Genomic DNA, 23,750 nt, shown 5'->3' with positions numbered 1-23,750 from the left:
TTGGGTTTTTTTAAGTACTCTATTAGGTATCAAAAGTCCCTTGGGTTTTGGAAACATGCCTCTTGACTTTTTTATCAGTAGATACTTGAGACACGTTTTGACTCTCTGTATAATCACAACCAACCTGTCTGTGCTACAGACAAAAAGAAACCAGCCAGGACGGTGGGATTTGTAGGATGACAGGGAAGAACACCCTAAAGTGGTTTCGGCAGCACATTTTCATCCTCATGCATAAAGAAGCCATACAGGAAGCAGCCGCCCTTTGGCTTCCAATTTTCGGGTCATCTCTAAAATACTCCAAGTCACCCTCGAATCTTGGCTGGGTGACTTGGGCGCCTCAGGAAGCCCCAGGCTGAGCAACTTTAGTGACTCACAGAGGAACCCAGCCGCTGGCTGTGGTCATGGGGGAACCCAACCATTAAAATCACTAGGAAATCCTTACAGGAGAGCCCAGCTGCTGCCAGAGGTTGCACCATAGTTACCGGAAAACCCAGCTTTCAAACTGCACTTCAATAGTTTCATGAGAGCCCAGCTACTGATTTTAGATACAAAGCAGCCCAGCTGCTGCCACCGGGAGGCAAGAAAGAAACAGCCATCCCACCAGCAGGAAAACGTCTTTGGAGCAGGAGTCGATAAAAAGAAACATCCTCAGAACCGCCCTCCTGTGACCCTCCCACCTTCACACTCCAGGAGAAAAATTCCATAGACTTTGAAGGATGAATGAGTCCATACAAAATTTAAAACCGGGTTAGTAACAGGAAAGAAGATAAATCTAAAACACCCAGGTGTATAGGTAAGAGAAATGAGTGAAAACATTCACATTTAAATTCAACTTTGTAAAAATCAAGTTGCCAGTTCAAACCCTGACTCATACTTATTAAATAAAAAATATATATTCATCTGGTTACCCGCCACCGAGTTTCCATTGTCCTCAGACATCAAATTATCTAATTCCTTCCGTCTGTGCTCCAGGCCCCAGCCTGGGCGAATGCCCCCTGCCGGCCACCAAGGAGATGCAGAGAACGGACCAGCCGCCCAAGTGCTGCCCGCAGAGTGCAGTGGGTGAGGAGGGCGAGGATCTGAACATGCACTTACGGGTGCAGGCGCCGCCTGCAGATGCTACTGCACAGCAGCTGGGGCAAGCGCCCACGTCTGGGCAGCCCTCGGGGCTTGGATTCCTTTATCTTTTCTGACAGCACTGAGCAGCCGCACTTAACAGGGAGCGGGAAAAATCCTATGATGGGATCAAAAGATCACCTTGAATTTAACTGCCATTTTCCACTTTAAGCATTTGATCTCATGTTATTTGACGGACATTTTTTTTAAAAGCCTCATGAAGTAGGAATGTCACTACTCTCATCACTTTGGTTTTGAGGCAAAAGCCAGAAAAAGGAGAAGTGATGTGTCCAAGTCCAATTACTAGTTACGAGTGAGCACCGGCCTTAAAGTGCAAGCTTCCTGGGCCCACCAGGTGGAGAAGCAGCGGCCCTCACTGGATCCTGAGAAACCATGAGAGGTGCTTGGGGAGACGGGAAGAACACGCACAGCCCCACACACGTGCCTCTGCTGTCCTGAGCTCCCTCAGCCCAAGGCACCCGCAGCCCCTGCTCTGGGAGGCCTAGTCGAACTTCAATCGAGGTAGAAGTCTCCCCTGCAGCAGTGCCCAGGGCACAAGGAGAACAGAAGTGCTCGGATCCGGCTGCTGAGGCTCACGGGATCCCCACAGCGTGGCGTCACCTGGGAGCAGAACACCCTGCCTGGCCTCAGTCCCTGCTTTCCCCAGCCATATCCCCACACTACACCCACCGAGGCCCCTCAAGGCCGGGACGGGCTTGCCTTCCAGGCTCAGCCAGGCAGCATCCCTGCCACCGTGCACGCCTCTATTTTCCTGGCGAGCTGTCCTGCAGTCCCCAAAGAGCTAAAGAGTCTCCACTACACCATTAGCTGCCTTCCCACTTTCCAGAACCCCCGTTACTGACTCTGGTGGTTCAAATCATAAGCCGATTCCCAGCTCTCCATCTGTGGGGCCATGAGAAGCACTGTGGGAAGCGAGACGAGAGCCAGGAGGGCTTGTCATCTTGTGCCTTGGTGGGTGGCACGGGGCTTTATCAGTCACAAAGGAATGAAGAGCACCACCTGCTAACACTCTCATGTGCAAGGGAAGGCAGCACAAAACCGAGTGCCAACAACTGATTTCTTCAAATTACAGACTCGACGTGACAGTGCTGCCTAGAAAAACAAAAGGCGTCTCGAAGCCTCTGCCCGATGGAAGCCAGCTGACATGCTCCCTCCCGGGGGAAGCATACACAGCCCACGCCCCATGCACCTCAAACGTCCAGCCTCCAGGCCAAGCCGGCTGCCTTCTTCAAGACTGCTGACTCACTCCTTTATGAGAAAAAATGATGGAGAGACACCTGTCCTCAGTCTGTTAGCATGAGAGCCCCTCACAGCCACCTGCAGGACCACCTCCAGGTCACAGCATCTGGGTGACCTGCTGAGAAGGAGGCTCTGCTCACTTTTCTGCCTGAAGCCCACACTGACCACACCTTCCTCCCAGCTCTCAGTCACCGAGAGGCGCTCAGTGTCCCAAGACACACAGACAAACACCCACCCCTGCGTGGAGTCCACATTCTAACTTAAGGACACATATAGGGCAGCCTCACCATTTCACCTCACAGAGAACCTGGAGAAGAGACAGCACTTGACCACCCGTGTCCTGTGTCCTGGGCTGAACAGTGTCCCCACAAAACTCACGTCCTGGCCCAGGACCCCAGAATGTGACCTGACTGGGAGCTAGGGTCTCTGCAGATGTGATTCGTTAGGTTGTAATGAGGTCATCCTGCAGGAGAGGGAGCTCCAAATCCAGGGACTGTCCTCATAAGGAGAGGGACACAGAGGGACACATGGGGGGAAGACAGCCGTGGGGGACGTGGCCAGAGACTGGAGGGATGCGGCCACCACCAGAAGCTGGGAGAGGGAAAGGGCCTTCTCAGGCAGCGTGGCCCTGCCCACACCTTCATCCCAGGCATCTGGCCTCCAAACCTGCATGAGAACATAAGCCTGTGTTCTAAGCCAGCCAGGCTGTGAGCTTTGTCCCAGCGGCCACAGGAACCTGAGGCACCCTGCAAGACACAACGGGGCCAGGTCGCACACCTGCACTGACAGGGACAGGTGTGGGTGAAGTGGCCCCCGCTGCTTCCCACTAGGAAACACCACCTGGCTTGGAGTGAATGATTTGAAAAGAACTACAATCATCTGACAGGTCAACCCTGAAAGCATAACTTTTTACTTTGTGCAAATGAATCCAGTCTTTCCATAACTGCTAGGAGGTCTCATGGGGATCGGCCATCCACAGCAGCATTCTTTAGATCAGACGAGATCGGGTGTGTTCAGGGTGGCATGGCCTTAGACAGCATTCTTTAGAAAAGCCCTCAGATCCGGGGTCACCGGCTTGGATGCACAGTCCAAGCAGAGGCATGAGCGAGCCGTGGATAAAAATCCTAAGAACTAAACCAATTTCTCTTCATGGAGAAAACAGGCGAATGCTGCTGTCCTGAGAGCACATTCCTTAGGAAAATGCTCCAAGGTTTTCCAAGTTGCAATAATATGCTACTTTTGCATAAAACACACAAATTTGGTTAGCTGCCCAAATTCGGGGGGTCCACCAATCCTTGGGAACCCTAAGAAAGCCAACACCCCAAAAAGCAAATTTCTCTCTCTCCCTCTTTCAATAACCTCATTTCCTCATTTTGAGAAGGTGGTACTTAGAGACTTAACCTACTGTGTGTTTCAAAATGTAGACTTTTTTCTCCAGAAAAAGAAAGAAAATCTTTCTGCTGACAAATAAGGAGAAACTTAAATCAAAATCTTCTCCCTCGTGAGCTGCCTGGGTTGAGTGAGGACAGCCGCAGGCCTCTGACTGCTGAGGCTACAGGCGTCACTGCGGGCTCTGAAGCAACAGCAGAGACTAAGGTGGGGCAATGCGGCCAATTCCACTCCTGCCGCTGTTCCAGCTGGGGCCTGAGAGGTTTGGTCCGTGCATTTATTTCATTTGTTTTGGTTTTTTGGGCAACAATCAGCAATAAGAATGAAACTGGGCCACAGGAAGAAAAGGTAAAGCCATGCTTTTTACGTTTCAACAATTCCGTCTAAGCACAAGCCACGCAGGCACGCCTGGCCTGAGGTGGGGGGAGAAGGCACAGCCATGGTCCATACGCAGCAGTTGCTCCAGGCCCCTCCACATGGCCCTGTGGACATGCCAGCCTTCCTCATGCAAAGTCACCCTGAAGGTCAGCCACACCATGACCTTCCCAAAGCTCGGCTCTAGAGACAAGAATTCACTGGGCATCTCTAAGGGGCCGGGCACTGTGAGCAAGCCCAGGAGCCCCACCCCGGAGGGACTTCCAGCAGAATGACGGTGCTAGCGGACGCCCCTGCCAGGGGACCGTGCTCCAGAGCCCAGCTCAGAGCCTGGGGAGGCTGGGCCAGTGGGCCCCAAGCCATGAGGTCCAGCAGCCTGGTGAACACTGCCAATGACCTCAGCTATCTGGAGGATGGCCCCGAAGCCAGCGGGCCCAGGGGAGAGGGTGGTGGCCCATGCCAGGCTCCCACTCCCCTCTCTGGCCTCCAGACCCCCATCGAGGTTGGCAGCACTTCCCAAGCAAGGAGAAGCTCAGCAGAGAAGGTCAACTCATAGCCACAACATGCAGGGAATCGCAGCCTGCCCCATTCTGCCCCACGCAGTGCCTTCCACCGCCCCACACGGACTCCCTGAATACAAACACAGCCACCCCACCGCCATGGGCTCTGCTCTGAGTATCGCCCTGCCATGCCCCTGTCACCTCACTGGAACATTCCCTGTGCTCAATTAATAAAAAGACCAATTGCAGCCAATGCCCTGAAAGCCCAAATCCTTAGCCTGACATTCCAAGGCACCGTCTCCAAGGCAGAGCCAGCTGGCCTCCAGCTTCACATCCAAGGCCACTGTCATCTCCCCGGAGGAGCAGGGACTCCTCACCTGGGAACAGGGCCCAGCCCCGAATGCCACCGCCCCACACAGCACAGCACGCTCATCCCACACGCTACCATCCTCTCCAAAGAGCACCCGCTCCTCTCTGTCCAGGCTGCGCCTCCAACCTGTAGCTCAGCCTGACACTCCTGCGACACCCCACAATGCCACCTCTCAGGTTACAGACGCTTCTATCTACCTGACCGCACGCTCTGCCATCAAGGCCATTTCTCATTCGTCTATATATCTCAACGCACTCCACACTGTGATCCACACAGCAAGCACCAGCACGAAGCAACCCCCGGGTTTCAAGCTGGAAGCACATCACGTGGTCAGGTGCGCAGATGTGTGCTCTTGGCCACGCCATGCCCTAAAGCAGAGGGTGGAGGGGGTGGTGGGCCTGCTGCCCGCCTCTGAAGGCAGTGTCCTGTTGGAGCACAGCCACGACCATGCGCTGACACCTCGTCTGTGGCTGCTTTCAGAGCTGAGCAGTTGAACAGAGACCCCAGGGCCTGCAAAGCCTGAAATATCTGCCGTGTGGCCCTTCAGAAGAAGGCTGAGGGTGACCCCTGCCCCATGACCCTCTGATCCTCGTGACCTGCTTTACTCCACCGCTGAGCAGCTGTGAGGAGGCCCCACGTGTGGTCTCATAGGCAGTTATCTGAGACTACCCTCAGGGTCCAGGATGGGCGCCCGCCGGTGTCTGACAGCTGGGGCACACGCCTGGGACAAGACATGGCACATGGGAAGATGCCATGACCTGCTCACACGCATGTGGGTGGGACCTGGACCCACCTCTCAGCAGCTTCCAGAAAAACCTGCAGTCAGCACGACACCCCAGTCTTACTCATACCCCATTTTCACAGCAGCTACAGAACAGCGGAGCCCTTCCACTCCCCCACTGCTCCTGACAGAGGCTCACGGGCCACACTGTGCTTCCCAGAGGAGCAAGGCTCTTTCCTGCTGGAACAGCGGGCCCTGCACGCTGAGATCCCGGACGCCCCCCGCACGCTGAAATCCCGTACGCCCCCCGCACGCTGAGATCCCGCACGCCCCGCCCCCCGCACGCTGAGATCCCGCACGCCCCGCCCCCCGCACGCTGAGATCCCGCACGCCCCGCCCCCTGCACGCCGAGATCCCGGACGCCCCCCGCATGCTGAGATCATGGACGCTGAATGCTCTGCCTCGCTCGCCCTGTTTCGAGATCAGATTTACATTTCACGCTCCCCTGAGGTAACTCTCCAGAGCCCAGATTGCCGGAGGCCACTGCACCCTCCCACACCCTCCCGCCAGGGGCCTCGTGTCTCTTGCGTTTGCTGCTGCTTCACTTTACATCTTCGTTAGAAGCCAGGAGGACGGCTTCTGAAGCAGACGGGCTCTGTGGAGCAAACGGACCATGGACGCTGGCAAGGAGGACCTGAGCGCCCATCAAACGCCATTGAAGGGCAGTACCGCAATCGCCACCTGGAGCAAATCCCGCTCTTCAGAGGGGACGGAAACGTCACAGGCCGGGCTGGGCACGAAAATCAGGCTTTGGAGCTCTCCTGGCTCCCATCACAGCCAGGTCAGCGCTGAGGCCCTGGCACGGCTGCTGAGGCCCAGCCCTCTCAGAAGGAAGGAGGCAGGTAGCACTCCACCCGCTTAGGAGAGGCTCAGGGGGGCCTGGGTCAGCGTGGCCAGGACAGCAGGGAAGGCCCCGGCTCTCCTCCTCCTCTCTCTTCCTCAAGAGTGGCCTACAGACAGGAGGCGAGGAGTTTTTCACCTTCTAAGGATACACAGTAGGTATATATATGATGGGGTATATGAGGTATTTTGGTGCGGGCATGCCGTGCGTAATAAGCACATCAGGGCCAACCGCGCATCCATCCCCTCGAGCACTGATCCTCGGGCTGAGATTTCAAACCGCCTGGAGAAACGCAGCCCCGTGCCGGTGCTACTGATGCCAGCGTCCTCAGCATTGAAATGTGGGTCCTGACCCAGCTCCCCGCACACCCCAGTCCCCCAAGGCGGGGCCCGACTTACACCGGATGCCGTAGATGGTGAGCGGGTCCAGCTGCTTCTTCCCGTGCTTGCCCTGCCCCGAGAGGTTGGACACGGCCTGCACCTCGCGGTGGAAGAGGTAGTCCAGCAGCGTGAGCGCCATCTTCTCGGCCGTGCGGCAGTTGGTGCTGATGTGCAGCATGTCGGAGGGGATGATGGCGCAGCGCACCCGCATCTCGGGGTTGTTCTCGTCGCCCAGCCAGGTGCCATTGGGGTAGTCCTCTGAAAAACAGAAGACAGGTCCTCAGATGGCCAAGGCTCAAATAAGCTCACATTCAGGACAGCAGAGCGCTCTGCTCAGACACACTCAGGAAAGATGCTCCACGCAGGGCTGGGCAAATCCCTCCTAACTTGTGATGCAGTCACCAAGAGCGCTGGAGCCTCCGACTGCTGCCCAAGAAAGAACTGACGCGGAACAGACACGATCCCACCACCCCCCAGAAGCGGCCAGGTGCCTGTGGGGCTGCAGGGCCTCGGGACCTGAGCGCCAACACGGTCACACACTCTGCTCATCCTGGACCTGGGACCCCAGCAATAACGATATCCTTGCACACAGTTGGTACCTACCCCAGCCACCTGCAGAGCGGAACCCTCCCCGGGGTCCCTCACACCTCACTGCCAGCCATGCTCTCCCACTGGCCAGCCACTCCCACCAAGAAAGACGCAGAGGTGAGGGGCTCTAGCATCAGCAGCCGGCTTGGCGTCGCCCCCGTGCACACAATGCCAGTCCTTGCCTCTGCACAGTGTAAGTCACAGCATGCCCTTGACGCCAGCATTCTCAGGGCAGTTACAATGCAGCCGCCCAGAGCAGCGCATTCAGGTGTGGGAATGCGCCACGTTCTCCACTGTCAGTGAGGCCACAGCAAGGACCCGTGGACAGGCCCACGCTCCACACGGAGGAGACACGGTGGCCAGGCACCTGGAGGGGCCTGAGGTTGCCTGCAAAGCACACTCCTGTGACGATGGAGTGGGACTTCCCACCTGCCTGCCCAGGCAGTGACGCCCGCCAGCCCCTCCACACCTCTCTGCCTCCCTCCCTCCCAAGCGTGGGCTCTCAGCTTCCTAGCTGACCCTTCACAAGTCACTAGTCTTCTCTGAACCACGGATTCCTTCTCTGTGTAACGGCATCTCCGGGTTGTCCTCAGGTTGACCAAGTACAGTATGTGAAAGGCTGCCTTTTCAAAGCCTCCCCATGTGACGGAAGAAAGCTCCACAGATGATCATAAACGGGAAAACTCACACTCCTGCTTGGAAGCTCAGCAGCTGCCCAATCTCTTCTGACCCTGAAGTTGAACCAAAGGGAGGCTGCGAGAGTCTCCCTCCCCCAGCACGTCCTCCCCTGTGGAAGGGTAGAAACCTGAATACCTCCCACGAGGGGCCGGGACCTAGGAGGGACGCCATGCTCTGCAGAGTTTCCGAGGCCCAGGGCCGGCTACAGTCATGCCACCCTGGGCATCGCTGCCTCAGAACGTCTGTGAGCTTTATTCTGAAATGTCCCAGTATTGACTTTCCGGCTCCTACAAGGGCAGCCAGCCCTGCCTGCCGGGCCAGGAAGCTTGGAGCGTGGGCCAGTAAGCCTGGAGCACAGCCAAGAAGCCTGTGGCTGCCGTGTGCTCCTAGCGTGCACAGCTCCCTCCACAGGCAGCCTCTCCCATTCCCTGAAATATAAGATTTCCATGAAATATCAGGGCAGGGCTGGTCACCCTGTCTTCAAACACACATTGTCACAGGGGCAGGGCAGTGTGGCTGGGCTCTTGGCTGTAGCTAAGGATAGAAAACAGCTCTAATTTTTGAAATTCAGGACAGAGATGAGTAAGGAGCATCGATGCTCAGAGGTGGTTCAGAAGCACAGGGATGCTGCTAGGAACATACGCTCAGACGTGCATTTTTTCAGAACATCCGTCAGCCACTATTACATTCCACCTGTATATGAGGAGCAAAATGGAAACGTCACCTCAAGACTAATGGATGGAGTCTCATGGCAAGGGCTGTCTAAAGGCCACAGCTGCAAAGCTGGGAGACTCCAACTTCCGGGATCTACGAATCCTTACGGGACACCCAAGGGCCTGGCACTGGGTCTAAAGCTCCACATCTAAGCTCTTGCTCAGAGTCACGGGTCAATGTCATCGAACACAGTGGCGCAGGCCCTGGCCAGCAGCAGTCCAGTAAGGAAGCCATGGGGAGGGGAAGGGGAAACAGAGGGGACGTGTGAGCCAAGGCAGGAGTGGTCCAGTCTCCAAGATCTGAAGCCACATGCTGGTCACACCATGGCTAGAGATGGTCATGGACTCCATGGGACCGAAGATCTAAATGGGAATCTGCAGGGGAAACCCAAGATGTGGGAGGACAGTGGCCGAGGCGGCTCTGGAGCATTGGCACCTGTACCACGCATTTCCCAGCGCCACATGATTCTCCTGCATGGACGGGAGGCCCCAGACACAGCTCCCCGCTTGTGCTGACCTTAAACCATGCCACAGATTTCCTGGTCAGATTAAACCTAAGGGGCTGAATCCTTCCCTATGTCTGTCCTTGTGAAGGGAGGATTTTTAAAAATGTTCTGCCTTGGGGCCTGGGCAAGGGGCAGAGATTTGCTTGTGGCCCCTGGTGGGTGGCAAGCAGAGGCTGCGGAGGCCCATGCTGGCAAATGGGAACTGTCCCACTGCAAGGTCCCCGGACTCCCAAACCCGGACTGGGCTCAGGCCAGGGTGACACCATCAGATGCCATCCAATGTGAACCGGGGCCGCGGGAATCAGCCTCGATCCCACACAGATGCTGCTCAATGTGGGCTCCCAGCCCGGGCCAGCCAGGCCTCCTGGCAACACCGGTACAGAGCCCCAGGTAAAGGAGCACGAATGGAGTGAAAGCCGCTGAGGCGCTAGAAGAGCACCTGAGTACCTGAGTCCCTGCGGCAGCTGCCTGGTAGCTCCTGGAGCGTGAGACCTCGGCCCCGCTCCTCCTGACTCCCAAGTGCCAGGGACAGTGGCCTGCAAGCGAACAGGGAGACAGGCAGGGGTAGAGCTGACCTCAGACGAGAACGGGTGACCCCAAGCAGGGAAGCGGGAAGCAGCCACCCAGGGGAAGAACTCCAGAGAACATTCCAGAGCGGGGAGCAGCACCGGCCTGGGCCAGGAGGGGCCACGTGCTCCAGGAAGGTAAGGGAACCAGCGTGGCCAGAGCAGGGAACATAGGGCAGACGAGGGACAGGAGAGGGTGGAGAACCGAGCAGTGCCCAGTCACCTGGGCAGAAAGCAGGCGCCCACGCCCAGCGTGGTCCGAGCTGAACTGGCACAGGCAGAGGGGACTGGCAGAGGGACGGGCAGAGGGCACAAGCTGAGGGGGCACGGGCAGAGGGCACAGGCAGGGAGGTACAGGCAGAGGGCATGGACAGAGGACTGGACAGAGGAGACGAGCTGAAGGGGCACAGGCAGAGGGCACAAGCAGAGGGATGGGCAGAAGGAGCACGGGCAGAGGGCACAGGCAGAGGGAACGGGCAGAGGGCACAAGCTAAGGGAGCACAGGCAGAGGGACAGGCAGAGGGACGGGCAGAGGGACGGGCAGAAGGGACAGGCAGAGGAGACGAGCAGAGGGCATGAGCTGAAGGGGCACGGCCAGAGGGCACAAGCTGAGGGGGCACAGGCAGAGGGACGGGCAGAGGGGGCAAGCAGCTGATTACAGAGCTGCTCAGTAATCCAGGAATAGCCGAGGGCCTGGTGTCAGTAGGGCTCACAGTGAGACCCACTGTCTTTAAACTTCCCAGGGTTAGCACTGAGGCTCATTTAATGGGAACTCTGGGTACATGAGGGTGGTCTCCAGCGACAGCAAGCATCTCTAGACTTAGGACCTGGAGATCACAAACAGAGGACCCGAGGCAGGCAGCAGGAAGGGCAGCAGCATCCTGAGCCACCGGCCTCCCCGACCATCACCCACCCACACCGGGATGTGGGTGATGCAGGACCAGTGCGAGGATGGTGTGGGGACGGTGGGCAGGGGCTCTCAGCTGTAGCCACCAAGCTGCTAAAGATCCCTGCAGCCTCTCTCAGGAATTAACAGTGCTGAAACACACTTAGCTGAGCTCTCTGTGGTGAGATAATATTTTTAAAGTAAACACTGGACAAGAATTCAGTTGTTTTTCAAACAGTAAGTCAAAATCATGTCACAGTGTCACTGAGACCCTCCAGGAGGGATGACGTGGGCTCTCCATGCCCACACCGAGAACCTCCCTGACTTAGGATGACAGCCAGCTCCTGGGGGGCGCTGCCACCCACCACCTCCGTCCTCCCCAGGCTCCACCTCAAGGCAGTGTCAGGGCAGCCGCTAAGCTCATCCTCTGGCAGGCTCAGGACTCACTGAGGGCCAGTGTGCAAATGTCCAGACCCAGTGCACCCAAGGCTGGCCGTGCCCTCCACCCCACATGGAGCTGCCCCAGCTCTGGGTGACTCCTCCTGCACTGCAGGTCACAATGAGCCCTCCCTCCACAACCAGTGGCCTCGTCCAGGCCTCAACACTTCTTCCTGGCCTTTTTCAGCACCGCAGGAGACTCTGACTCTCAACTCTGCCCCACCAGAGTTACCCACCAGAGTTACTCCACCTGGCCTGTCCTCCCAGGAATCTCCCGCCTGGAGTGTCCAGCAGGACCCAGTTTGTGCCGGCCTGTGTTTGCGGCTCACAGCTCCACGCCCTGCGCTTCCTGCTCAGCACAGCCACATTATGAGTGCTGACCCACCCCAGTCTACCGGTTCCCATCCACACCTGTGTCCACAGATTTCCTGTTGACAATATCACTCCCACCTCACTCCTCTAAGTACTAGAGATTTTCAGGCATGTTCTCAGACCAGCAGCATCAGCAGTGGCAGGGAACTTGCTGAAAATGCTCATTCTTGGGCCCAACCAATCAGAGGCTGTGGGGTAGGCCCTGCTTAGCAAGGAGGTTCTGAGGCAAGGGGGTTCTGACCTGTGCAAGGAGGGCCCCATGTGTAGAGACCATTAAGGATACCACTCCTGGAGCCTCCTGCACCAGGAAAGCACAAAGGCCTGCTGAGCTCTGACGGGTGCGGGCAGCAGTCTAAAGACTAGGCATGGGGCACGCCCACGTCACACCACACTGAGAGAGAGCCCGTCCCATCAGGCAGGCTGAGCTCTGACAGGTGCAGGCAATGGTCTAAGGACTAGGCATGGGGCGGGCCCACGTCACACCGCACTGAGGGAGGGCCCGTCCTGTCAGGCAGGCTGAGCTCTAGTGGGTGCAGGCAGCGGTCTAGGGACTAGGCATGGGGCGGACCCACGTCACACTGCACTGAGGGAGGGCCCGTTCTGTCGGGCAGGCTCCTGAATCCACACCTCCACCACTTCAGAGGCCTCATTTCCTCAGTCCTCACAGTAACCCCAGCAGCTGAGCCAGCCCATGATCCATCTCACAGGAGAGGCGCTCAGACGTCTGCAGAAGTGAATGACCCTGATCGAGGTCGCAGGCCAAGTGAGAGGCAGACTGGGAATGGAGGCAAACGCTGTAGGCCATGAGAGTCCCTGCCTATTAACAACCAGTGATTCACACATTTCTAGTGTCTCTTCCTAGAAAGCTGCTGATCCTCAAAGACTCTGAGTTTAAATGATGCCTTTTCTACACTGAAATGGAAGGCACTGTCTCATATCTGCTTCCTGATATAATTTGCTGTATTACTCAACTTTTTATATATTCAGAATTCCCTACTGTCGGGAAAAAGGGAAACAAAACGATGATTTAAAAATCCCAGCCTGGAATTTGTACTGTCAGACCACAGTGAATAGTTATTAATTTATCCTTTTTTCTTAGGCCGTCTATAGAAAGGAATTAACCAATAATTGAAATACAATCTTTTTAAGATCCCTCTCTCTCCTACTTTCATTTGAATGCTGACTTTCCAAGAACAGATGAAAGAATAATTCCGATAAATGTTATCTGTGTGTTGTCCAAGACCGAAGCCCTAACTTCCATGAACGTCCTGGGAAGCGTAGCTCCACGGTCACTTTTCAGGCGATGGCTCAGAGTGTTCCTGTCCCTGGGATTCCACACGTTAGTCCCCTGCAGTCACAGAGGTGACGAATGCCGGATTTCCGTCTCTAGCAGGATAGTGAACAAATCAGAAGGCCATCCTTTGCGAGTCACTGGGCTGCACGGTTGTTCAAAGCCTTAGAGCACGGTGTTACTTTCCACAACACAACCAACTCCATGTCAATTCAGTTCAAGGTCAGCCTCACCATCTCCAGGTAAGTCTTCAGAGAACAGATTCACATTAGATATGCCATCCACGCCAAAAATTAATTTTCATCTGGCTTTGCAAAGGCTTACTCAAGCTGTTTATGAATTTCAAAAGCAACTCTGCATAAAATGAAATACATGGTTCCAACAATGGATAACACAGAGCAAACCCACACAGAATTCAAACCTAAAGGCAGCACCGGGCTGTGTCGTTACACACATCACGGCTCAAAATGCTTCCAGCGCCAGGACGTGATGAACCATAACTGTCAATAACTCATCTCTCCTATTCAAGGTAGAGAATAAGAATTCTATGTGGAACGCATGAGACATTTTATCTGTTGGGCTCCTCATAATTATTTGCCCCACAAGAAAATATAATGTGTTGGGGTATGCCAGGATCCTGGGGACTAGGGACACCCCATAAAGGTAAGGCTACACTTGTCCCAAACACGCCAACTCTGGCCATCTACTGGCTAGATGTCTACGATATCACATAACGGATGCTTCAAAAGAACCTCCATTCCCATCAGGTACTAGTGGATGCTTAATGAATATTTGGGATGGGAAAAGGGGAGCAGAAAGATTAAAAGGGGAGGGGAGAGGAAGAGGGGGGGTACCCTGAACAGCAAAAAGTGCACACTCCTGGAGGACAACTTTGAAAACCAGGTGGGCTCCTGATAGGGTGGCCTCGCTCTAAAATCAGGGACTTTATGATTATGTGACATCGTATTTGAGAATTTTAGACACCTGTAACACTGACATTCTGCAAGCTACACATTACAGAGACCTCAGTTTAGAAATTGAACACTACCATTTTCTTTCAGAATGCTTTTTTGGTGTGGGCTGCTTTTATTTTGTTTGTCTTTTTGAGTGGGCTGTTTTCCATCAACGATTCTATTGTAAAGGTTTTGCCTGTAATGCTTAAGCATTTCTTAAAGTGAAAAATAATTTAACCCTGAGTTAAAAGGATCCTGCGCCTCCGGGTCACGCAGAGAACCTGAGTCCAACACCAGTCGGCGGCCGAGCTCTGGAGAGCTGAGCGCCTCTAGCACCTGAGAAGTTTGCTCTCCAAGCGTCTGGTCTCACAGGGCAGGGATGGAAAGGGCGTCTTTCAGGGTGGGGGAGGTGGTGGGGAGGAGCCTGGGTGAACTCCTGACTGCTCAGCACCAACACTGCCATGGATCAAGACTGCTCCCGACACCTCCATCCCGGGGCACAGGCTGTGTATCCGGAAACTCAACCCAAGCCGCTGAGACGCCATCACTCCCACTCACTTCCCCAGACAGCCCTTCCGGCCGCTCTGTGGCACTCAGAGCCACGACCGTTCTCACGCTGCTGTCTCCCGCTTCCCTTGGTTTTATTGTGGTCACTCATCTCTCTGCAATCCTACTCTTATTAGCAATCAACTCAGGACTGCCATGAAAAAATGTTTCCCTGTTACCTCACATATACAGCACTTACGTTAAAAACACTTACATAAGATGAATTCTGTAAATAAATGTTCGAGGCATGTTTGTAGCTAAATGCTCTTCTTTCCATGTGCACGAATGGCATTCCGTGGACTGCGAGGTGTGTGAATCGGCACAGCATAGCGTGGCTACACGTTCTGCTTTCCACATGCATAGCTGGTGTTCGGTGGACTGCGAGGTGTGTGACTCTGCACAGCACAGCGTGGCTGTATGTTTTTATTTCCATGTGCACGGCTAACATTGTGTGGACTGTGAGGTCTGTAAATCCGCACAGCAGTGTGGCTACATGTTCTTATTTCCACGTGCATGGCTGACATTCTGTGGACAACGAGGTCCGGGACAACGAGGTCAGCACAGCGTGCCAGTAGCAGCCGCAGGATGGCCACAGCTGACAGCTCTCACAGCTGCCCAACTCTCCCAGCTGTGCCTCACCAGCCTTCACCGGCATCACCAAGAGCTACCACGTAAGTCATTCTACTCCCTGGGAAGTCCATGGGACCAATTCCTGGCAATAATTCAATTAGAATTCAACCACAATCCTTCCCCCACTGAAATGAAGTACCTAACATTTTACGTGTAGGATCAGTCATGTTTTGTAAGAATTATCAAATGCATACACAGCAGAAATTTAAACTCTTGATTAAGAACCTAACTAAATCCCTTAATGGACAAACAGATCCCATGCTAGGTCCATTTTAGCTCAACTTGTTTCTCTAACTCAGCTGGCAGCTTAGTCATTGAATGATGAGGCCCCACACACTTTCAAGTACAAAACAAAGCTATGAGCACACCAAGACCAAAACTACTGACAAAAGGCAAGCACAAGAATGAAGACACAGTCTACTGTTCCCTGCTTTCAACAGTCAGGAGCTACCGTCCTTATTCCAATGAGACACAGTCTACTGTTCCCTGCTTTCAACAGTCAGGAGCTACAGTCCTTCTTATTCCAATGAGACACAGTCTACTGTTCCCTGCTTTCAACAGTCAGGAGCTACAGTCCCTCTTATTCTAATGAGACACAGTCTACTGTTCCCTGCTTTCAACAGTCAGGAGCTACAGTCCTTCTTATTCCAATGAGACACAGTCTACTGTTCCCTGCTTTCAACAGTCAGGAGCTACAGTCCCTCTTATTCTAATGAGACACAGTCTACTGTTCCCTGCTTTCAATAGCTGAGAGTTAGCGTCCTTCTTATTCTAATGAGACATAATCTACTGTTCCCTGCTTTCAATAGCTGAGCGTTACCGTCCTTCTTATTCTAATGAGACACAGTCTACTGTTCCATGCTTTCAACAGTCAGGAGCTACCGTCCTTCTTATTCCAATGAGACACAGTCTACTGTTCCCTGCTTTCAAATGCTGAGAGTTACCATCCTTCTTATTCCAGTGGAGCGTGTGTAATGACAAAAGGAATTACCTAAGTGAAAAAAACTAGAATAAAATGATATGGTATCTTTGCAGTACAATAAACTGACTCCAAATTTGATACAAAACAGCATGTCAATTCACACAAGCCATTTGGAATTCTTAAGAAATAACCGTTTTGAAATCTGTGGTTCTCTAAGACTTAAGGCACTTAAATACTTAAATAAGAAGCTAAGAACAATCTGTCTCCTGCGGCTTCTATTTCTTATCAGGGCCTAAAATAACTAAATAGAAAGACAAGCACACCCCCTTTAGCCCTTCCCATATTCCTAATGCTTTCCCTCGTAGAAACTCGCTGATTCACCGCCTGCCCAGGTGCTCTGGGACAGAGGGCCACAGGCAGGAAGATGCTGGCCCCATTCTCGGCACATTCGCACCCCGCATGGAAGTGCTGAAGAGAGGATGCCACTACGGGCTGAGAGTAAATCTGACATAAGAGACATTAATGGATTGGCTATTTTCCCAACATTTACATACACAGCAATCATTTAAAGGTGACTTCCTCATTTTCACCAAGCCACTATGCCAAATAAGGCAGCTCAAGCAGATATTTTCATAACACCGACCCCACTGGGATATACATTCCCAAGGACAGTCAGTGAAACAGATTTATTACAAAAAATGTTTCCTCCTAATGGGATGAGAAAACAGAATGGCTCTGGATGATGACCTCTCTTTCAAAATAAAGTCAAATTTAAGATGAGAAAAAGTTCTGCAATTCACCCCAATCCTAACAACCTGTGTTGTACAGCAAAATTATGTTTGATGAGAACAATCAGTGGCAAACATGGCTATAAAACTCTGCTCAAAGCCTAGCTAAAGAAAAATGTCTTACACAAAACATCAAAAGAACTTAAACTCAGACACAAAGAAAATTTGTATTTTTCCTTATAGATACAGATCAATACTAAGTAAGCTCCAAATTTGATATCGTCTCATAAGTTCATTTAGATTTTTTTGTTTTTATGACCCTGGACTCCCCAGAATTACCAAGTTTTTTTGCCTTAGCTAACACAGTTTCAATCAAACAAACATCAGGCCTGAAGGGGGTGGCCAGATCTATGTGGGGATTTACACAAAATCCACATCCAAAAATAATTACAACAATTAGTCTGTCGTTACTGCAATGTGATTTTCAATTTCCATGAAAATGAAATCAGGAGCATCCCTCCTTTCCTCAAATTTCATGTGTGAAAAACTCCATTGCCCTGATCCTGCAATTAATACATACACAAAAACCTGCACCTCAACGTTCACAGCAGCATTCCTGACAACAGCCAAAAAGTGCAAACCACCCAGATGCCCATCAACTGATGATGGATCAACAGAATGTGGGCCATCCATACCTCGGCACATCACGCAGCCATGAAAAGGAACAAAGCACTGGGCAAAAGCTACAATGTGGGTGATGCCACAGGATTCCATTTAGAGTCAAGGTCCACAACAGGCACATCCACGAGGACGGAGATGAGCTGGGTGCCGGGGCTGGAGGCTGGGAGAATGGAAAGTGACTGTTGATGGGCACAGGGCTTCTTCTGGGGGTAATAAAAAATATTCTAGAATTAGTCCGAAGTGATGACTGTACAACCTTGAGAATATACTAAAAACCACTGAGACGTATGCTTTAAAACAGTCAATTTTATGGTATATAAATTAGATCTCAACTTGGAAAAAAAAAAAAGATCAACTCAACGTCTCTTTCTCTCTTCCCGCCATTCTGCCATCTGAATCCTAGCAATTTGTATTAGAGGTAAAAGCAATTTTTGTGGAAAACATTGTTTTCAATGTTTCAGATATGGTAATGAGTCTTCCTAACAGGAAAGCCTTTGTTCAGTAGACAAAGCAACATCGAGTTGCTAGGAAAAATCAACAACTCAGACACAGAGGCAGAAAAACTGAGTTCTTCCTAGTAAGTAAGGAAAACACATGCTTTACAACTCCACGCACAAAGCTAAGTCTGTTTGGTTCTTTCTTTTCTCCACGCTGTAGTCACTGACAGTCATCTGGTCACTTACGGTGACAGGATGAAGGGCACACAGAGGCTCTCAGGGGAAGAGGGCTCTGAAAGGCACACTGCGCAGGCCGAGGGCCAGGCGGGAGGGCACCTCAGAGCCCTGCAGGAGAGAGCCCCCGCTAGGAGTCCAAGTAGGACAAACAGCTTCACATCCTTCCAGATCTCGGGGGAAATGGGCAATGCATCCTGTGCCATGGAACCCGTGGAAGCCGCGTCCTCTAGCCCAGCAACCTGCCTCTGAGAGCCCACGTCCAGACACTGATCCAAGAGACATGAAAACACAGCAGGCCAATGCTAGTTTCAATAATGAAAGGTTACAGGGGGCCATCCCTGGAAAGCATCCAGACCCAATGAAATAAGCAAAACTGGCTAAAAATGACTCTGTCCATCTGCACTAACGTGGAAAGATTTCTACTGTGTAGGGGAAAGAAGTGAGTTATAAAATCATGAAATGTGCACCAAAAAACCCCAAAAGGTTTAGAGATCTCAGAATGGTGGGATCACAGTTATTTTCCCTTTAATCTTCATTTTTATACTGTATCACTATCTTTTTTTTTTTTTTTTTTTTTGAGACAGAGTCTCTGACGCCCAGGCTGGAGTACAGTGGTGCGATCTCAGCTCACTGCAACCTCTGCCACCCAGGTTCAAGCAATTCTCCCACCTCAGCCTCCCAAGTAGCTGGGATTACAGGCACCTGTCACCGTGCCCGACTAATTTTTGTAGTTTTAGTAGAGATGGGGTTTCACCATTTTGGCCAGGCTGGTCTTGAACTCCTGACCTCATGATCCACCCGCCTCAGCCTCCCAAAGTGCTGGAATTACAGGTGTGAGCCACTGAGCCTGTCCTATACTGTATCACTTTTTTTTTTTTTTTTTTTTTTTTTGAGATGGAGTTTCCTCTATTGCCCAGGCTGGATGCAATGGCATGATCTCGGTTCACCGCAACCTCCACCTCCCAGGCTCAAGCGATTCTCCTGCCTCAGCCTCCCAAGTAGCTGGGATTACAGGCACCTGCCACCACACCCGGCTAATTTTGTATTTTCAGTAGAGACAGGGTTTCTCCATGTTGGCCAGGCTGGTCTCGAACTCCCGACTTCAGGTGATCCGCCCGCCTCAGCCTCCCAAAGTGCTGGGATTACAGGCGTGAGCCACCGTGCCTGGCCACTGTATCACTTCTTTAAAAAACAACAAAATTTCTAAAAGGCAAAACAAACAAACAATTGTACTGGCGCTCTGGCAGAGGAAAGCCGCCCTGGACGCACCTTCCGAGTTCAGGGTGATGAGCGTGACGTTGCTCCCGATGCTCTGACTGCCCGCCTGCCCACAGCTGGACACAGAGTCGCTGGCCTCCGAGCCGCTCTCCCCGTCCTCGTGGTGGCTGTCTTCTTGGCCCGGCACCTTCACCACAATGGTGTTCTGCCGACGCCCAGGCACAGCGCTAAACGGGAAAAAAAACACACCAGCCCGATGTGGTAAGAGCCGCAAGCAGCACGCGAAGGTCAGCGCTTTCCTTATCGCAAAATCTAACTGTGTGTGGACCAGTGGATCACACAGCCTTCCCATACCGCTCTCTCTACCAAGATTAATAGCAACTCCATGGGAGAAAATGGCCTGGGGCTGAAAGAAACTGTATAAAATAAAACTTAACCATTTAAAGAAAATGTTTGTATCACAAAAGGAGTAAAATCATACTCACTGGGACTCAGGCCTAGCATGCTGCCTTCTGAGTTCAGCAGTCATCCCATAAAATGCTGGTAAGAGTCTTTTTTCAGGCGAGGTTAAAGGAAAGACTAAATGAGGAAAACTGTGCCCAGAGGCCTGGGTCAATTCGAGCCATGCTGCTGGGCTCGCTGGAGATGGCTCCACCTCGCAATGCGAGCAGCACTCCCACGTACGCCCAAGGGCAAAAAACCCTGAAGGGGCTTAAAAAACCCACTGAGATCCCATCGGAGCTGCCATCATCCCAAGGGCTGCTGATGTGGAAGGACAGAACACTGCTAGCAAAGCAGGGCGAGGCCACCTCCACAAGTGCTCAAAAAAAGGATGATTTAGAGACTCACTACTTCCCTTTTTTAATGACCCTTTCAACATCCTCTACCGTGGACGGCTACGCACCAGGAGGAGAAAGGAGCACAATTTCTCTATTTGCAAAGTCAAAAAAAAGGGTGTTGAAAACACTGGCCGCACCCAGAGGAGGGCGCTGCACTCTGCACTTTCTGGCCTGGATTCTCTAGAGCGCTGTCCACGCTGAACCTGATCTCAACACTGGCCATCTGCCTGGCTGACCTCAGTGCAAAGCCCCTGAGGCACAGCTGACCCTGGCACCTCCTCACCGCCCATCACCAACTCCTCTCCCTTCACCCCACGTATCAGACCCTTGCGACCACAGCTGCGGCCCTGGAGAACTGAGCTAAGACAATACAGAAAGGGGACGAAGCTGGAGGAGGAGGAATCCACAAAGGAGACTGAGAGAAAAAGCAAATAGAACTTTGTGAAGACACAGATGGGAAAGAAAAAGCAACAGCATCCTCAGGGGTTCACGCAGCCCCAGGGGCACTCCTGGGGACAGCAGGGCCTGGATGCCAGCCAGAGGCCACTGCACAGCCTTCCCCTCACACAGAGCGGGGACGGTGTCTTCTGTCCACTCCCACCTCTGACCAAAGTTCCATTCAAAATGTCTCAAGAGAAAAAGGTATAAGAAAAAAGTCATAAACTCAACATGCCTGCACCACTTAGCAACCGTGGGAGAGGGCGTCTGTTTGCCTGACACGCTCTGCACAGACAGACGTGAGGACCACTGAGCTAGGTGGGAGGATGAGCGCTTTCACAGACTGCTGTGAGGAGACAGAGCCAGCCCCTCCACAACCCAGGCCAGCACGAGACACAGAAGTCCCCGGCGGCAGCTGCCCCTGGTGTGGCTGGACTCAGCATTCGGCATCGCCCAGCCTGCCCTCCCCGACCTCAGAGAGCTGGGGCGGTGCCTGCCAGGCTCAACCCTGTGACCACAGAGATGAAGCGTGTGCTGGACTGTGCCCTGGCTTGGGGACGTTGACTTATTCTCACGGGACTCCGCACAGTGGCAGGGAAAGGTGGGGTTGGTGCCGTGCTACTGACTTGCTAATGACATTTTCCAGGGAATCCGGTGCCCTGTTGCTCAAGGGGTCTTCCATCTTGGCTACAATGGCGTTCTGCCGATCATTGTTGAGTATTACTGTAGTCTGGGGGACGACGCTAGGGAACAAAAGAATCACAAAGAAAAAGAAGGCCTTAAAACAACAACATTCATGGTAAGAGCACATAAGAGTCATTCAACACAGTCCACTCCCAGGGACCCGCACTGAGGGGGAGGCCTAAGAGTCATTCAACATAGTCCACTCCCAGGGACCCGTCCTGAGGGGGAAGGAGCCCCAAATGCTAAGGAAGAATAAACTGGAGATGGGGTTTTTAGCAGAACGTAACTTTTCCTAATTGTTGGTGTTCTGTCTGCACAACTGGATAGCACAGGACAGCTGGGCTGAGGATGCTGAACTTGTGACAGAATAGACTGCAACCGCACCAGCTGTTATCGCACCCAGTTAATAAAGCTTCTAGGGTGGCACACTTGCATGAGAACTGGCTTGACATTTTCAGTCACTCCATCCCAACTCATTCCTATGGGACAGATCTAACGTTCGTAACCACGTAAGTGTTGGTATCATTCCAAAACGGTAGCGCCCTGGAAAGAAAGGGGCAAACATCACGTTGGACTTGGGATGGAAGGACACACATGCTGCCTCCAGGTCCTGCAGGAACATGTGTGAGCTACAACCAAAGGGCTCAGGGTTCTGCTTTGAAGGAAAAGATTCTACAAAAGAACAGACCATGGCCCAGAAACCACCAAGCCTGGCGCCACCCTGGAGGAAGCACGAGTGTGTTCAGACAGGCGGCAGCTAACACAGCTTCATCTTAAAGTACAGACTCACCCACGGTTTTCAATCATGCGTTTTTAAGCCTTAGCACTTTCTGGTCACAAGGGATATCTAAGGTCCGCTTTGTTGTGGAAGGCTGGGGAGAGAAAGAACTAGCACTAGAAATACAACGTGATTATCACCTGACAATAAAACTCCATTCTTGGATTTCACTCTCCAAAAACCAACCTGGGAAGCCTGCCTTTCTGTGATCTGCACATAGGAAATTCTAGCCTAGTATCACTGTAACTGTCCCCACACTGAGTGCCAGCACAGCACCACGCCATGCTCAAGTAACTCACAGGACCACCAGGTTTTCTCCTAAAATAAAGGCATAATCAACTCCATTTCATTCAAAAATATGATTTTTTAAATTCCTCTACTTGTTATTGGTGACACCTAACGTTAACACAGCAAAACCTGACAAATGACCTATAGGTCAGGTATGGAAAGTAACCCAGGTGGCTTTTGGCTTGCTCACCACAGTCACCTACAGGCTGTGACAGTCCTATGCTCCTCAGAGATGTAGAACTGGAGAGGCTACCTGGCTTGCACGAGCTTGGTATGTTCCCCAAGTGGAGGCTATGGAACACAGGTGGCCCCGGGATCCTAGGCTCACAGCATGTGGGAAGGCTGGTGTCCCCGGGATCCTAGGCTCACAGCATGTCCACACATGCATTCATTCTCTCCCCCCATGAGCAACTGAAGAAGGACGGTGCTGCTGAGTAGCCAACAGTCCCCTGATGACTATTCACAGTGGCCACTGGCACACTGACAGTCTGAGAAGAAATTTTAAGAGAGTAAAATGTATTCAGGCCACCATTTGGCAAGGTCATTTGACCAAATATACCTTTTTTTCCTTGAAGATCCTTATTAAGGTGAAGGAAATCATATTCTAAGACAACCAGCTCCCAACTGGAATAATGTGCCCCTCGGGTGCCCCACAGCTTTCTGGGGGGCTCATGGATGCAAACAGCTCTCAGCAACGCAGTCTCCAGATCCCCACCTTCCAGAATGTCCTGTTGCCTAAAGATGACTCTCCTTGAGCGAGTATCTCAATGTGTGTGTTCCCCTCCACAAAGCCCTTTTCCCACCTAAAAAACAACCTCTGCTCTGAGCACACTGGATGCACCATCCACCTAGGGCACAGACCCCAGGAGCCAGCGCAGGGCCACCTGAACACCAGCACGGGCGTGACAAAACCAGCACCTCACCGGCTGACTAGAAAGCCCTTGGTAAGTCAGCTGGGTTGCAATCTTTGCTTTCAACAAAATAGACAGAGATCATCAAAAACAGTTTCTGAGGACAGACCACTGAGACCCCTGGCACACAACTCAAAGAAGCCAAGGACTCCTTCCTCTCCCACATATTACTGATGGGACCCAAGTTTCCCAGCACCCAGAGCTATAAAAACCAAAAACAGCAGGACCAACATGGAATCCTGTCTCATCTAAGCAGTCAAACATAATCATCCATTGATTCAATAATTAACCAAAAAGCCCTATCCAGCTCTTCAAAAATACATTCCTAGTATTTTATTATCAAGAATTAGTTCTAAGTGGGTGACATATTCACGTTCTTCTGTTCAACCACTGTAGTTGAACAAATCTGG

General features: G+C 52.4%; 1 protein-coding gene across 27 annotated transcripts in view; it reads right to left on the bottom strand.

The window, feature by feature from the left end:
• Positions 1–23,750, bottom strand: part of BANP (BTG3 associated nuclear protein) — a 125,498-nt gene that overhangs the window by 53,287 nt on the left and 48,461 nt on the right. For 16 of the 27 annotated variants that reach the window (XM_034940881.3, XM_055099895.2, XM_034940876.3 and 13 more), the window contains 3 exons: positions 21,306–21,422; positions 19,454–19,629; positions 7,031–7,270 (listed from right to left, as the gene is read on the bottom strand). In XM_034940881.3, the coding sequence (XP_034796772.1) occupies positions 7,031–7,270; positions 19,454–19,629; positions 21,306–21,422 (533 nt within the window). Of the gene's footprint in view, positions 1–7,030; positions 7,271–19,453; positions 19,630–21,305; positions 21,423–22,153; positions 22,236–23,750 lie in introns of all 27 variants that reach the window. The other 11 variants (XM_063597817.1, XM_055099900.2, XM_034940884.3 and 8 more) reach the window with 2 other exon arrangements.

This window comes from Pan paniscus, chromosome 18, assembly GCF_029289425.2.
Source record: "Pan paniscus chromosome 18, NHGRI_mPanPan1-v2.0_pri, whole genome shotgun sequence".
Classification (NCBI taxonomy): domain Eukaryota; kingdom Metazoa; phylum Chordata; class Mammalia; order Primates; family Hominidae; genus Pan; species Pan paniscus.
The sequence above is the reverse complement of the archived record's forward strand: the minus strand, read 5'-3'. Positions and strand labels throughout refer to the sequence as shown.